At 35.7% G+C, this 17913-nt stretch overlaps 1 protein-coding gene across 1 annotated transcript in view; it reads right to left on the reverse strand.

Moving 5' to 3' along the window:
* The window catches only part of LOC121735039, a 28982-nt gene extending 11312 nt beyond the window's left edge, over positions 1 to 17670 (reverse strand). The window contains exons 1-6 of the mRNA XM_042125706.1: positions 17615 to 17670; positions 10112 to 10154; positions 9314 to 9442; positions 7147 to 7194; positions 518 to 650; positions 54 to 137 (exon numbers count right to left, since the gene is read on the reverse strand). Coding sequence (XP_041981640.1) covers positions 54 to 137; positions 518 to 650; positions 7147 to 7194; positions 9314 to 9442; positions 10112 to 10154; positions 17615 to 17670 — 493 coding nt within the window. The remainder of the gene's footprint in view (positions 1 to 53; positions 138 to 517; positions 651 to 7146; positions 7195 to 9313; positions 9443 to 10111; positions 10155 to 17614) is intronic.
* Positions 17671 to 17913: the final 243 nt, after the last annotated feature.

Genomic DNA, 17913 nt, shown 5'->3' on the forward strand with positions numbered 1-17913 from the left:
TCCCATAATCGTTGTCAATAATAAAACTATAGAAATTATTTAATTGAACTCACCTGCAGAATAAACAAGACCACTGAAAGAGCCATTGAAGCCGACTCTGATCTTCATGAAGTCATCCTGACACTCCGCTTCTATGTCTGTTAAAAAGAATAATTTATAAAGATAAAACTATTAACAAGTAATAGGTAGTCAAAGTTGAAAAATATAACTCTACCAAAGTATATCATACCTATACGTTGCTAACGTTGGTAGAGTTATAAAGCCCCGATCGAACATCAAGTCTACTGTCTAGTAATACCTAATTTATTTATTAAATCCGATAGTTAAAGAGCTATAATTGAAGAAACAAACATACATAGATTGTTAAATTCATATTCTGATTTTAACAACAAAAATTATATTATCGTAATGTTTTGTTTAGTATGACTGACAAACGACAAACGAGCAAACGGGTCACCTGATGAAAAGCAACTACCTTCGCCAATGGTCGCTGGAATGGACTTGATGATATACTCACACTGGACCCTGCTGCCGTTGGTTCTCTGTCGGCGATACTCTCTCTCCCAGGCGGGCGGCTCGCGCCAGCTCTCCACAGGCGAGCGCGGCTTGATGCTTACAGGAATGTAGCTGTTCTTCTCTGATACGAACACCTGCATAGTGCAAAGAATTATTGGGTTTTAATAAAGGTGTTACAAGAGTAAACAATGGTTCAGACTGAACTTGATACAGCAAAAGAGAACAAGTGTTTGACAGGGACAAGATTAACCCTTAATCAAATTAAATAATTCTGAGGGGGAAGACAAGAGTAAAGGTTCAAAGACCGATTCAAGATGACATACGGTTAGGGGCGCCCACAGGCATGGATTGCTTAATTAAGACTACATGTCCTAATATTAAGTAGTCTTAATCCGTCACGGGTGTTTGAAGAAAATTGGAATAAGAACTTTCTTTTTATTATTCCCTCAAACTTTTGGATTTATAGTAATAGTTCTGGCACTGTTTCTGTACACAGCTCTATTTGAATCAGAGGAGCAGAAGAGTACTGCTCCTCTGATACAGACAGAGCTGTCCAATAGGACACGCTGAGATTACCCAATGCCTCGGCTAAGTGTCAGAAATTATGCACTCTGTGATAGTTCAACCTCTGCAACATTCATAACCTAAGAATGTTAGTCAATAAATTGTATTTACAGTGCTATTATAAGTCATAATGTATTATTCATTTTATGTAGCCTTTAAAGTAATAATTGCATAGCACAATCCCTACTTAAACCTTCCAGATAAAAATAATTAAGATAACGCTTCGTAAAAGTAAATGACCTAACCTCTACACAAATACTTACTAATTACATATATTAATAATCATATCAAAAATAAAACTAAGCATGAACTTAATTGCGTGTTAGTGCATAATGAAACAATTACAAAATGTTAGTCGGGCTGTAAATTTGAAGATTGTGGAATGGCTGATAGCCCTGAGATAACCAAACTACGTCCTTCCTGCCGCGTCGTCTTACAACTTCCTACACCTTGTAAATCATTAACATCATAATAAGAGATGAAATCATAATTAATTGCAGCCTTACGAACTGAAACAACACTTTAAGTGTAAAACGAACGTCGAAGTCTCGAGGCTCTGAACTATAGACTAACCTAACTGTAGACTTATTAGGATAATAAATAAATATAATAGGTAACTTAAACGTAATAGACTATCAATGCTACAAACGCTTCAATAAATGGTAACGAAAATTCGGTCACCATTTTAATATTCAAAATTGCATAAATCTAACTCATTACAGTAATGCACCATTTACCAGTCACGAAGCCGGGCCCCGGGGCTCGCACAAAAAAGACAAATAAGATCGAACTGTTTCAGCCGGTCTAAGTAAGTCGTTCGCACGCTTACACTCACTATAAGTAGAGTGCACGCATTTAAAAATTGGGCCACTAGACTACTTGTCAAGTGGCACTTAGCTCTCACAAATTGATTTTTAAATAAGAATTGTGATAATACATAATCAATTGTCGTCGTGACAGCATAAAATTATGAGTTGTGCGTTACCGCTCTGTGTTTGGGCACTTCGATAGTCGAATTAAAATAACTGTTCAATGTTGGAAACTTGCATGAGAGTAGAATTTACGTATTGCCTAAAGCCCTTCCCCTACGGAGATTCCGTAATTTACCGTATTTAGAGCCTTATAAACTTATAATTTGAAAGCTACAAAGCTATAATAAAAATACAGCAATAATCTTCAGTATATCAACATTTCTTTCCCTGTTTAAAATTTTCTATTTTTGTTATTGTACTATTTGATATTAGCTTCCAAAGCAATACCAATTTATTAAAATTGAAGCATACTTTCAGCATCTCCCTAGTATTTACAAATTACGTTTATTTGAAACACAAGAAAATAGATTGATAAATTCATTAACTACATATTTCCCGTTTAAATTTTTTATAGATCGATTTTGAACTAAGATGAGTAAAAAAATTGGATTTTTGTGCGATCTCGGCAACGCGTCAAATGTATGGTCAAGGTCGTTTGCTCGGGGGATGGCCTTTATTTTAAATTATAATAATTCAATACTAAATATAAAATAGAGAGTGATTACGGTTGATTTGGATACTTAAGAGTCTCAAACATTCAAATCTCGGACGCATTTAAAGATCAGAGATTTTAATATCATCTAAAGCTGAAGATAATAAAGGACATTAATCATTATTATTAATTGACGCGTATGTAAAATCATGTAAAATATATACTCCTGTTTCATCAGTTTCCATTGTATCTTAGAAATATAATGAAAACTGATGAAGATGATGCGTTGGATAATAATATGACTAACGCTGAAAATGTAAGACGCGTAGGACGGCTTATGTGGTAGTGGTACCATCTATTCAAGTGACAGACAGGTCAGGTGGTATCAGTATTCGCGATCCTTCCCACGATCCTTGCTAATCTCATAATAGAACATTTGTTCTAATGTAGGAAACATGACTGCGGCCGTTCTTGATAACGCTGTTTTCAGCAAACTGATCGGGCGTGACGCAGATTATATCCTACCAACATAAGCCAAAAATATGCCTGACAGGCTTGTCTATGAGCTATTTATGGCTAACGAAATTTTGTTTCCACTAGAACTTTGCCCTTGAGTAATTATAATTATAACCATTTATACATTTTCATAGCTGTTTGTTAGGTTCCTTACTAAGGTTCTAAATTAATACATCAGTGTACCATCAAAGAGGTATGTTATGTAAAAGCTGTGGTAAAAGTATTTTTTCATTGTCCTAACAATATTAAGCTCCTTAGCCTAACAAACCTACGAAAAATGTTTGAATGCTTATAATTACTTCAGGGCAACGTTTTAGTAAACAGAATATGTACACGAAGTTAGCTCTCTTCGTATTGGTCCACAGTATAGTGTTCTATATTTCGCTTCAGCCTTCTATAACACTTCCATAATCTGAAATCTAAATGATCATAATTTGCGATTTCACACGAAACTCATATTAATTAGGGGCAATTACAAGATGGCCGATAGCCAATCTGATGGAAAGCCCTTCATTGTACGTGTTGCAAGAGCCGGCCTTTCGTTGGTCTATGGATTGGGAAACGCGACATTGGACTATGTGGATCTCTTCTTTTGTTCGCGGTTGGTTTTGCATGTTTTTCTGAGGGCTTGTATGATGTATCATAATTTAGTTCGTGTATAATTGAAGGGATTTTTACAAAAATTACATAACTTTTACTTTCATTATTTTTCAGGAAATATAAAAAACTTATGCTGATGCAAAATAATGTTTTCTGAAATACCATATTCTGATATATTGCCACCACAGAGATATTTAAACATATGTTATAATAATTGTACATATAACTTTAGCCAGTTTTAAAAAAAATGAAAATTTATGGGTTGTACATATGTTGTTTTTGTAAATAATGAACAGTTTAGTTGTTTTTGTAACAAAACAAAATAGTTAACCTGTTTTTGCTAAAAGTTCTACATACAAAGGGGAAAGTTTTGTATTTTCACATGTGTGTATGTTTATAATGAAAAACTAAATTTGATGCTATATGCTAGGCACAAATACTAGCTAACACTTGAAATAAAACAAATTAGGGGAAAAAGCAATACTTTTATTTCTTTAATGCAAACAACATTACAAAGACTTTATTCTTCTCCACTACTATTGTCTTCATTTTCAATTTCAACATAACTGGAGCTTGGAGTTTCTTCAGCTTCACTTCCTGCTAAAATTTGATTATAGAAATCCAATTTCGAAGAATCACTAAGAAATGTTTTTAATCTTTTTAAATCAGCAGCCTTGTTTGGGTTGAGTGGTATTTTATTTTTGTATAATGGTTCAAGGATAGCATCATTAGGAAGCGCACGTTTTGTACGGATATGGATTTTTGTCCATTCACCAGTAAAGTTGTATTTAACAAATACAAAAGGACTTTCTTTTTTAATTTTTAACATTCGTACTTCTTTTATTCTCATGGCAGGTTTACTTTGCTTCAGGAAAAATGGCTCTAAAATTTTTTTCTTATCATAGAACGACATTCGTTTGACAGCTATCAGTGACGTTCTTTTTTTACAAAAACTGCTAAAATGCGTTCACATAAATTGTTTTTGTGAAAATCTAAAAAAGATTTGTAGTTCTTGCAAAAGTAGTCGTTTTTTAAAAGGCTATGACTTGTAAGATTGGTTGTTTTTTTAAAAACGACATACACTGTGTTATTCCATTTTTTTTAAGGAATCCAGTGTTGTCAAAATCTCGAAATCACAAAAAATGCTAGTTATGTAGTTTTTGTAAAAAACCCTTCAATTGAAGATAGTATTTCACTAGTTTTTTCTAGAAATGTGTTAATGAAACGAATGAGTTCTACCAGAATCTGATGGCAAATTTTGACGGCAGATTCAAAAAATATACTTGATCATGGGATAAATTTATATATTTGCATGTTTTCACACACAGAATCAGCCGCTATTAGGAAAAAAAAAAGAATCGAAATGTTTTATTCCAACTACCCCGGTATTGCTAGAATCAATTTAGTTTCTCACTTTTTGCCATCAGATTCTGGTAGACCTATAGGTATAGTAGGACCTAGTACCTACTACTAGTACTCGGATTGAAACGGGCCATGGAGTTGGTTAATTAAATAAACATGATGGACGACATTGTGACGACATAAAATTAGGTACACAGATGTTTCTTTTATTTTCCTGAGACATATTACAAAAACCAACGATAATTGAGAATTTGGAAAACCCCCAAAAATTCTTATTAAACTAAAAACATTCACTAAAAGCATGTAATTAGTACCATCTTCACAATTTTAGTTACTAGGTTTTGAAATATTTTAACCAACCTTTTCACACTAACACTCAATTATATCCAGAAACCATAATGGATTCCATTTTTTACTTCACAAAGGTATGTTATTATCGAATTAAGTCACTTACTGAAGCATTAGAAGTGAAAAATGCAGATAATTCGTATCTCGCCGCAGCACGGGGCACCAAGTGGTCATAATTTCACGACAATTGCTCTGACCCGCTGACATTGTTTCAATTTTTACATTTTCTAACTAATTTTGACTTAATAACATTAATGTGCCAATAGACAAAGTGACGAAGACCTAATACTGCGAATAATAAAAACTAAGGAAAAGTAACTCCGTCAAAAAACATGTTCTACAATACTTGTCAAAAAATATATGAAAATGTGTACCTAGGTACACCTTAGGTACACATTTTCATACATTTGCAATATTTAGGTGACCTTGAGCGGTATTAGGCTGACGTTACATGACAGCTCGAAAGGTACCAAAAACGTATGGGAGTTACGTTTCCTTAGTTTTTATTATTCGTAGACCTAATAGTTTATAAGAAAGCATCTAGATTCTAGACAATATGATTCTACAATCTACATTGCTACTCAAAGTCTGTAGTTAATATGGGATTGTGTTTGCGCACATAGAGTTTCCAGAAATCAGACATGTACCTAGTTGTATTTTGATTAAGCAAAATCATTAATTACATATTTATTTCTCAAGAAATAAATATGTAATCCTACTAATATTATAAAGGCGAAAATTTGTTTGGATATGGATGTATGGATGTATGGATGTGTGGATGTATGGATGTATGGATGTTTGTTACTCTTTCACGCAAAAACTACTGAACGGATTTTAATGAAATATAGCTTATACATCAGAATAACACATAGGCTACAATTTTAACCGACTTTCAAAATGGGGGAGGTGTTATGTTCGTTTTCTTATATTCAACGATTACTCCGCCGTTTGTTAACCGATTTTCAAAATTTTTCTTTTGGTATATAGGGTATCATCCCAATTTGGTATTATATTCACAAAAGTGGTGATCTGATGAAGGATCCATAAGTAATCGAGGGAACTCCTCAAAACTTATAGGGAAACATGTGGTGACTTTGGTTTCGTGAGAAGTATTCTAAACATATGCTACCAACAAGTAAGATTTTGCACCGAGATATACCTGGTATACCGTGGTTCGGAAGGTGCTGAGAGAACTCCTGATTCTTTACAGATACAAGTTTGGGAGTTTCGGCGTTGTTTTAAGAACAGAAAGCATATGCTACTATGCAAATTACATTCATCATCATCATCATCATCATCACTATCATATTATACCATTTCATAGTCTTTTAGATCGAGACTCGAGTTTGTCAAGCGATAGTTTAAAAAAATCTATACCTACCTAATATTATAAACCTGAAGAGTATGTTTGCTTGAACGCGTCAATCTCAGGAACTACAGGTCCGATTTAAAAACTTATCTCTGCAGTGTTAGATAGATCATTTATCGAGTAAGGCTATAGGCTATATTATATTATCACGCTAAGACTAATACGACCGAAGAAACTCAGGAAAATGTGGGAAAAACGGGGAAAATATTTTTTATGGGAAAATGTACGGTTTCTATAAAATTCCTAATTTACGCGGGCGACGCCGCGCGGGACATCTAGTTAATGAATATGAATAAATATACGTCTTAGGTTCAAACCTAAGACGTATAATAATATGTTAATCAATGGCTATTAATCAGCCATTAACAAATAATAATTAATAATAATATTATCTTGTCATAACTCACCGGATCTTGTTCGCTACCATCTGATTTCAGAGCTTCTTTTGTATTATTCTGAAAGAAAAACAATAGTTTAAAGATATGGATGTAATGCTGACTATTCATACCTACTGTTAATTTTGATAAGCATAGAAATACACCACAAAAATATTCTCGTGTCACAGTGTTTGTGCACCTTCGCCTTCAAAACGGCTCAACCGATTATAATTAAATTTTGTATGTACATTCGTTGGCCCTGAGAATAGGTTTTTATCTAGTTTTTATATTGATACTAGAAATAATTTATATAGCAAAACAACGTTTGCCGGGTCAACTAATATTTCTATAGATTCCAATATTAAACTTCCCAATTATTGTGGGTCGTACACAGATTTTTATAAAACTATTCATTCATAAGAAAGAAACGAACTCTCAGTAATTATTACGCAATACAAAATAACAGCAGTTGGATACCATAATGGTTTATATACAAAATCGTCCCGTTAGCTGCGAATTCGCATCGCATTGCATCGCAATGTCATTTTTGACCGACTTCCAAAAAGGAGGAGGTAATACGTTCGGGTGTATGTATTTTTTTTTATGTATGTTCAACGATTACTCAGCCGTTTGTGGTCCGATTTACAAAATTCTTTTTATGTTGTATAGGGTTTGACTCTAATTTGGTACCATGTTCATAAAAGTGGTGACCTGATGATGGGATCCATGAGTAATCGAGGGAACTCCTCAAAATTTATATGCAAACATATAGTGATTTCGATTTTTTCTGAAGTGTTTCAGGCATATACTACCAAAAAGTAAGATTTTGCACCAGGATCTGGTTCCGAAGGTACCCAACAGAACTTTTGAATCCTTATAGATACAAGTTCGAGGATTTTGGCTTTATTTAAACTACTCCAAGCAAAAGCCAATGAATCCTAATTTATTTCTGCTGAACATTGGCTAAATTTTATTTTGGAAAAAAATGGGTTTCGTAAGATATTTGGGTTTTTCGGACGCCAGGTGTAAAATCAACCAGAAAAGTTACTTATTTTGCGTACGCTGCCGAAACTATAAAAGATAGAACCATAAAATGTTGCAAGTAGTTGTAGGTCTTATAAATATCTACAAAAAAGTCCGCAACACACTATACTTATCTATGTCGAGTGAGGCACAATAACCATTTTTCTATTTAAAATCTTGAATTTTTTTGGACTACATTTAAACGCGTTTATTTTACTTATTCTATTAATCCTTATGAAAATAAATTATTTTATCACTGAGTACAGCTTATGTAGATAACATTTGGTCTTTGAATGATTAAAATTGGACGTTTAGTTTTGAAATTATGGCGAAATTACAATATAACGATAGTGAGCGTCACCAAGCGGCGGTGCGCGTGCGGGAGAAAGACAATCTGTGCAGTGTGCACTATCATGCACCCCTTGATATTATATGGATAATGACTGCGTCCGCGTCGTCGATGTCAGTGTTGGAGTCTGTGAATTGATCTGGGAATCATTTTGCTGACCGAGTCTTTCCTGGGTAGGCTTTTTGCAGCCGTAACCCTTATTGATATAACTATGACCGCTAGTAATAATATGTACACCTCTAAAACAACAAGCTATAATATAGCCTTGTGGTCTCATAGGTAACTAAAAAGGGTAAAATTATTATTTTTAACAAAAAATTAAAACCGACTTCCAAGGTAAAAACAAAAGTAATATTCTTAAAAATAATCTAAAAAGAATCAAATAATTACTATTCCTTATTACAGTGCCGTCTTCAGACTTCGCCTAAACCTCAACTATTTCTGTACTCAATCTTCATACTTTTGAAGTCGGTACCAGCTTACCTTAGCGTAAGTTCTATGTCAAGGATCTCAGAACTTTTCCGGGCTGGTAGCGACTTCAAAAGCATGAAGATTGAGTACAAAAATAGTTTAAGGTTTAGGCGAAGTCTGAAGACGGCACTGTAATAAGGAATAGTAATTATTTGATTCTTTTTAGATTATTTTTAAGAATATTACTTTTGTTTTTACCTTGGAAGTCGGTTTTAATTTTTTGTTAAAAAATAATAATTATTATGAATTTTGTCGCAGATATTTACGATGCGATGCAAATTCGCAGTTATGTATGGAAGCCCTAAACTAAAAGTATTAGTACTTGTTAAAAGTAAAAGAATTACTACTAATTACCTTTAATATTAAACTAGGGCCCGGTATATCCTCCCCAGAGCCCTCGTGCTCCGAGGACAGGGCTCCGATGATCTCTGTGGACAGCTCGGCCTCCGCCGACGTCTCCTGTAGACTGTGTAAGTTGGATTTCTGTAGATAAAATGATTTGTTAGTATTGGATTCAGTAATGCTTGAAATTTTTATCCTTGGTAATTAAATTGGTGTTTATTGTTTTCTCTCTCTCTCTCTGCTCTTTTCCTCTTCTAACTAATTAAAAAGAAAATCCTTAGGGCGGGTTTCACCAACTTACTTTGACTATAACAATATATCAAATGAACTGTCAAATTTCTAGTAAAAGACAATAAGGCTGCCTTTCCACCAGAGCTGAGCGGAGCTGTGTTGCGACATCGCTCAGCGCGGCGATGCTATTGGTTCTTAAAAACACATTCCTCGCAAGTCGCAACACAACTCCGCTCAGCTCTGGTGGAAACGCAGCCTTATAGACGCCATATTTGACGATAACCTTAAGCTGAACTATAACAACGCCTCTGATGCAACCCACCCTTAAAATTTCCTTCAACAATCTACTAGAACTTTCAGTTTAGTGGGACTATACCTCTCATAATAAGTTGTACAAATAAAGAATTTTCTATCTATCTATCATAGATAGAAAATTCTTTATTTGTACAACTTAACACTAAAACTTAGAAACACAATGTAGGAAAACTATGTACAAACAGGCGGTCTTACTGCTTAGAGCAGTTTCTGCCAGACAACCTAAACTTAACCTAAGGGTAAGAAAAAAAATCGTGTACTTACACAGGATATACTTAGGATGCACAAACTGCATATGAATACTGATCTGTAACAAAAGCAAAAAGTTTAATTTTGATATACATATTCCAACGAATTCTTAACTTAATATTGATCAACAACAAATAAAAATAATAGCTCCCACACCGGTTTCGGTGACGGTGGCCGGTGTCATTGAAACCAGGCCAGCTACGCAGGAGTAATTTTATAGTGCCCAAGAGTGTGCGCAGTACACAAGAGCACTCTCTATTCCTTTACTCTCATAACCCAGTGGGACGGACGACCGACACGACTGATCACGCAGGACCGACTTTTTACATGCCCATCCGACGTATGGATCATCTTACTTGTCATACAATCAGGTGATCAGCCTACATTGTCCTAACCAAACGTAGAAATAACATGTTTCCAACGCGGGAATCGAACCCACGACCTCCGAGTCAAGAGCCGTGCTCTATACCACTAGACCACGGAGGCGTTAACAATAAAATATTATTACGAATTCGCAGCGACGCATCATTGGTATTTTACATTTTGCTGATAACTCGTCTTAACGCCAATAGACTATAGTCTATAGCGTAATTGAAATTCAGTTACTCGCAACCATGAAACGACTGTGAGTAATAGTGATCAATCATGCCAACGAAACCATTAACATTCGTAGAACTAAAACAAAGCGGTGTGCCATATTCCGTCTAACGGAACAGACAAAAAAAAGAAAAAAATATTTCGAATGTAAATCGTGATAAATGGGAATAAATATAATAAACTCGTGACACGCTGTATTGTGCAAAAATTGAGTTATTTACTGACCTTTATGTCCAAGGTATTAGGTTCAATTTCCTGGTAAAATTATAGTGATGTCGGGTCAGATGACACGGCAGGGTAATGACAGGCTAGGGTAATAAGAGGGCAGGGTAATGCCAGGGAGTCAGGAATCAATATCGATTACCACAAATTGAGTAGTAAAATCGATTTTCAATTGGCGTTATTGAATCATAGAATGTGTTTAATTTACGATCAAAGACCTGTGAGTAAAGGTCATTGATTTAAAAAAACTTGGTGAGAATAACAACTTAAGACCACATTTAAAAACATTTCATAATAACTTAACTTTAATTTCATGAAGTATGGAGTTTATGTCAAATATAAATTATCAAAAAATTTAAAAACCGTTAAAATATGTCTCCGAATGCGGTAATTAGTATGTCTATAGAGGGAATAACTAATGTAAATCCTAATTCCCATCTGTTGACTCTACTTTCGATACAATAAGATATAGATAGGGATATAATGGAGTATGGACTACTAGATGTTGTCCACAACTTCTTTTATTTTTGGTTATAAACTATCATATAAACCTAAGAGCGTCCTAGGGTCCTAGCGTCCAAGGAGGCCCTACATATTACGTACATGGGGCGGCGGAAATAAAGTGGCCTACACTCATAAAAATATAAATTCGGCACTGCACTTTAACATTTATAAATTAGGAATACCTACTAGCAGCATGGTTGCAGGCATTACAGGTTAACAAAATTAACAGTACACGTAGGTACCATCGAGGAAATTGAATCCTAGGCAGTTGACGGACCTACGTCATGTGGTCAACTCATGTCAATTCAATGTTAGCTGTGATCGGTTGGATGGGTTTGACTTAACGCGACCATAAATTACTTAGGTCCGCCATCCACCCAGGAATCAACTTCTCTGATAGTACAAGTGTCTGTCTACTAGTTAGTTAGTACTGCTACTAGTACAAGAGGTCATGCGAGGTCAAGGTGTAGTCCTCATTTCCCACAACTGTTACGCGTTAAAGGAAGTCTGCGTAAGGGGATCTAGATCACGTACGTTTTATTATGTATTTGTCTTGGGGTCAAACACCGAAACCACTTTTTTGCGAGATTCTGACGAGATTGTATAAATATCGCCTACTGTTTTATGCTCCTTTGAATATGTGAAGTAGGTTACATTTCTGACAAAGAATATGTAAAACAAAAATTAAAAAATCGTTTATTGTCCCCGATATATACAAGTACAAATTTTATGAGAATATTATTACATAGATGATAATTTATTTATTGAGCAGCCCCTGCACTAAACTTTCTTGTGCTAGTTGTCTGCCAATAATAATTGATATACTATCAGAGAAGTTGATTCCTAGGCAGATGGGGGACCTACGTAGTTTGGTCGCATTACGTCGAACCCGGCCGACAGATCACACTTAAACATTGAATTGGCATGATCCGACCAAATGACGCTGGTCTGTCAACTGCGTAGGAATCTATTTCCTCGATGGTACATTTACAAAGAATTTCTTACATTATGAGGACATCGAAAAATAATGACAAATCTTTCTCGCATTTTAGGTATAAGCCTACATTATGGATCATTTGGAACGGTTCGAAATGATCCATACCAGCATTTCAGTTTACGTGATATAACATCACGTAATTCATATCTACAGGGTGTAACAAAAACAAGTGATAATACTTTAGGGTGTGTACGTGTTCCTGGTAGAGAGTTCACTGTGAAAGTAGCAGCGCTGAAAGACCAAAATTTTTTTTCACTTTTGTATGGGGAAACTCGTGACGCTCGGGCCCTTGCCCGTACAAAAGTGAAAAAAAATGTTCGTCTTTCAGAGCTGCTACTTTCACAGTGAAATCTCTACAAGTAACATGTACACACCCTAAAGTATTATCACTAGTTTTTGTTACACACTGTATATGGGCCAACTTATTTTGCATCTCAACATCACCATTTTTGGAAATTTGTTTAATGAAATTCTATTACTCGCTAACATCCTCATTTATCTTCCTGTTACTTGAAAGAAAATTAAAGCTAGTACCTTTTTCTTTTCGTAACCACAAGAAACTTCTCTGTGCGACATGTTGGAACGATGTCGGTTCTCATGGCGGTGAGTCGGTGACCGATTTTCCGCCAGTCGACCGCAGCCTGCGTGTCCTTGTCGAATATTTAATTATTTCATTCACATTGAAATCAATTCCGTGAGCATTCGGAACGATGATTTGATTTATTAGTTTATTCTAATGCTACTTTAGTAGATTGAGAAAGATAATACAGTGGGTTCTTAACTACTGTTATAATCCATTACCCGATCCACGAGAAAATTTAGGTTTTAAGAAGTATTTTTGTTAGAATTTGGAAAATAAATCGTTGCTTGAATTTAAAATGCAGGGATAATAATATAAGAAACTCATGAAAAATTTTACAGCCTAGATAGCCTAGCGGCTAGCCTACAAGATTTTCTCTAATAAGATTAGTAGAATCTACTCTTAATTATTTAGAAATAGCCCAACTAAAACTCGGAAACAATTATTGAAGACGTGTTTTGCATAAATGGAGGCTTTAAGACCAGGAAAATTATTTGAAATAAAAAAAATGTGGATTCTATGTATAGACAGATGGGCAGATGATGAAGTAGATAAGTTACAAAATTTGTTTACATTATAACGGAAAAAATAGTAAAATTGCTCTCATGTCGCAAAATGTTAGTTACCCGGTTCATCTTCAATTTTTTGGAAATAGCCCAACCAAGACTCGGAAACTCACGGTGAGCGACTGAGGGGGAATCAATGAGCGGCTCGTGACGGGTTAATTTCGATTCAATCAGAGCTGCGTGCGCGACGCCCCGTTATGCAGCTGCCTGATGCTGGGAGAACGGCTTTGTTTTAACCGACTACGAAAGAGGGTTTTGGCGGTGGACATTGCGAGTTTTTGTTAGGTTTGATATTTCATAAATCTCTATAGGAATCGAACACGAGTTTGCCACTGTAAAATATTAATGTCATTTTTATGAAGTAGGCATATTGTATTAAGTATAATTTAATTTTTTCCTGTGGTGCTTCCCCCCTTGTTCGGACATCAATGTTATTACAATTTGGCTGTCTCCCGCTTTGCTTGGGGAGGGAAATTGGATATCTCCTACTCCTCCTACATTTCTTCTAATAATTTCGTTGCGGGTCCCAAGACAGATTTAGCTTGTCCCTCGGGCATCCCTGAGATCATATCAAAGGGTTTTCGTGGTTGGTTACCACTGTTGATCCTGGCGACACAGGAGTTGCAGTGGTGGGGATGTGTGGTGGGCCTGTTGCCCGTGTTTTAATCTCTATAGGAAAAAAGTTTCTAGCCGTCCACGTAAGTTAGTGTGTCGTTTAAAGTAATTACTGGCTATCAATTCCATAGAAAAAGAAACACGTCAAAATGTGTTCGTATTGATAAGGTGCTAGCACTTTTTGTAACTACAGTCATACTGCACATGAATACTGAGAACTAATGACATTCACTTAATTGTAATATTATATATTAATAATAATTATAATATCTAATTAACTTAGATAATATTAGTCAAGAAATTGATATTTTACGTCTTAATTATTATACTTATGCTAAGTATTCATATACGGTTTTGCTCGATAGTTTTACTCCAAATCGAGCAATAACCACCCCGCAAAACTGACAGCTCGAAGGCTCGCTTCGAGCCGGCTCGATGGAAATAAATATGTCAAATATGTCATTTTCTTCGATTCGGAGTAAAACTATCGAGCAAAACCGTATATGAGTACTTAGCATAAGTATAATAATTAAGACGTAAAATATCAATTTCTTGACTAATATTATCTAAGTTAATTAGATATTATAAATTATATGTGGGTACTTAGCATAATGACTTCATTAATATAGCATCGCGCGCGTTTAACTCTTTTAAAGGCTACGCAAACTTCGTAGCACTAAGTTATCACGTCTTAATGACATCTCTAAACTTTTATTGCTAGGCTATTATTACTAATTTAAATATGAAAGTATGTCTGTCTTTAAAGTCTTCAGGCTTAAATGATGAACCAATTTATTATAATAGATATGATTTGGTATGAAAATACTTTGAAATGCGAGATAGCTTTTGTTGAAAAAAATACGGCTTTCCCACAATAAACAAATTTCAACATAACGAATAACGATGTTATGGGCGTCATCTTGTAAAGCGTAAATTATTGTTGCTAGGCTATTACTTATTAATCTTATATATAAAATTCTCGTGTCACAATATTAGTCCGCGTACTCCTCCGAAGCGGCTTTACTGATTTTAACCAAATTTTATATGCATATTCAGTGGGTCTGAGAATCGGCTACTGGGTACTTTTTATATTGATAAGTGTATTTGTTGAATAAATAATAGTAAATTATTACAACTCGAGACTGACGGCGACCATTTTTTGTGCGACGGGATAGCGATGGACGTTGCCATGGTGGTATACTTATTTAGTCACTTCAATAAAATAATATGTGCGAAATACCTTATGTGGCAAAGAAATGTTTGCCGGGACAGCTAGTATTAATATAATATCTATGGACGCTTCATACCACATCAGCCTGGCCCCGTGCTAATTAAGTACCTGAAGGACTTGTGTTACAGGTACCACACAACGGAAAAAAGTATATTTAATACTTTTATACTACACATATATTTGAGATGTTTATTATATGATATATGTACACAAATTTAATACACATCCATGACCCAGGAACTTCGAAAACTTTTTGTTCCGTCGGCGGGATTCGAACCTGCGACCCCCGGCTTGAGCTACCAACAGCCCACCAACTGAGCGACAAAGGTCGTCGTTAAACACTATTACAATTGTAATAATTTGAATACTACATAAGTATTTCGTGAGTGACCCTGCACTCTTCCTCGCATCTCTCGCGGCCTCATTGTCTTCCTCTGTTACCGACAAGGCTAATAATTACGCAATATGTGTATTATTAAATAATTATTATATATTAACCTGTTATAGTGTAGACGCGGAAGAATTTTTAGTGAATTTATAAGTTTACTTTTCTCCAGGCTGTATCTCAAGAGCCGCTATCGGTTCTTGAGATACAGCCTGGAGACAGACAGACGGACGGACAGACGGACGGACAGACGGACAGACAGATGGACAGACAGACGGACAGACAGACATCAAAGTACCCAAAGGGTAAAAACGGGACCCTATTACTAAGGTAACAGGGTCCCGTTTTTACCCTTTGGGTACGGAACCCTAAAAAGAACATCGCACATATTGTTGGGATAGTCAAAAGTCTGAAGGGTGTTTACTTGTTTAGTGTGACACGTACGGAGCGTGACGATACCGCGGCACCGTTACACCACGCCTGGCGACACAACGGGCGCTTTACACCTGATAGTAATTACACCGTTCCAAAATCTGATTATTTGTTACGTTTATAATTGCGACGATTAATAAGTCTGGGAGTTCTGGGACAGATGTTTAGGTCAAACTTTGTTTTAGACGGGGTTACTCAGTCTTATATGATAGCCATGGGCGTACCCAGGTTCTGGGCCAGGGGGGGCAAATCAGATTTTTTATAAGCTAGGTGTTTATAAAGATTAAAAAATTAATAATTTTAGTTGCAAAAATATTGTATTGCAAACAACAGGCAAAAATTAGTTTTACTAATTTTTAATTTTTATAGATAAATTTACTACTTAGATAAGATACTTAGTACGAACGTCAACATGATCCAGGGAGGGGGGGGGCATGATATTAAAAACAAGATGACGCCCGCAACTCCGTTGCGCCAAAAGTCGTTTATCGCGCGGGAACCATTTTTCCGGAATAAAAAAGTATGCTATGTCCTTTCCCGGGACCCGAAGTATCTCCATTCCCAGCAAAATCGGTTCAGCGGTTTGGACGTGCAGAGGTAACAGACAGATTGTTAAGAAAAATACTGTATTCTAAAGTTAATTTAAAATACTAGAGGCCTCAAATAAAATAGAGAGACGAACAATCAAACTTATATTACACACTTTTACAAAAATAACGGTCACAATGCGATAAACAAAGTAATTAGGTTCCTATCCCGAATTCAAGCGGAGAAAGAGGCCCCTGGCGTCTTCAACAGCCGTTAAATAGCTCCAGATCCTGTCAGTTGTCATCCGTCTCGATGACAGTTCCGTCAGCTGACAGCTGTCAACCTGAAGGTTGCCAACAAGATACACTTTCGCATTTAAAATATTAGTGTGTGCATCATTCTTTTTGTAGTAACATTACTTTGCTCTAAGGCAGTCTTTCCCAAAGACCAAAGTGGGAAAAGCCCCCTTGTGGACGTGTGCGCTGAAGGTCTAAAGGGGGGCGGTGTGGTGCCAGAAAAAAATGGGGGCGTTGTGTAGAGGCTTGGTGGGTGATTTATTTCATCTGGATGCATTTTAAATTGAAACAAGGGGGGCGCTAAAACATAATTTGTTCTCTAAGTGAGTGGTAGACAAAATAAGTTTGGGAACCCCTGCTCTAAGGTATCGCACGGGAGTTAAAAATTGGTTTAAATAAGTAAGTAAGTACTAAGTGTAGCTTCATTTCATCTGTGTCTCACATAACATTCCGAAAGCACAAATTTCATAGCACAGTTTCACAAATAGCAATGAGAATATTTGGATGCTATTTATTCCGATGAAGCGTAGCGGGGTCACAGAACTAGTACAAACATTTGACTTACAATCTTTTAATGTAAAGGTCTGTGCCACTTTCGACCTGGGAACGCTGGAGTGCCATATTTCGATACGAGTCTACGAACTGACTCGGCAGACATTGTTTTGACAAATACGGGTAAGATAGATACATATTGGCTGATTCTCGGACCTACCAGATAAGCACACAAAATTTCATCACAGTTTCGGAGGAATTCAGCAACTAGTACTGCGACAAGATTATAGACAAAATCTAAATTAATCGGGGTCTTACTATACGATATTATAATAAATTATTAAAATTGGTTTGATGTTTTCGTTCTAACGT

Source organism: Aricia agestis, chromosome 16, assembly GCF_905147365.1.
Source record: "Aricia agestis chromosome 16, ilAriAges1.1, whole genome shotgun sequence".
NCBI classification, from domain to species: Eukaryota; Metazoa; Arthropoda; class Insecta; order Lepidoptera; family Lycaenidae; genus Aricia; species Aricia agestis.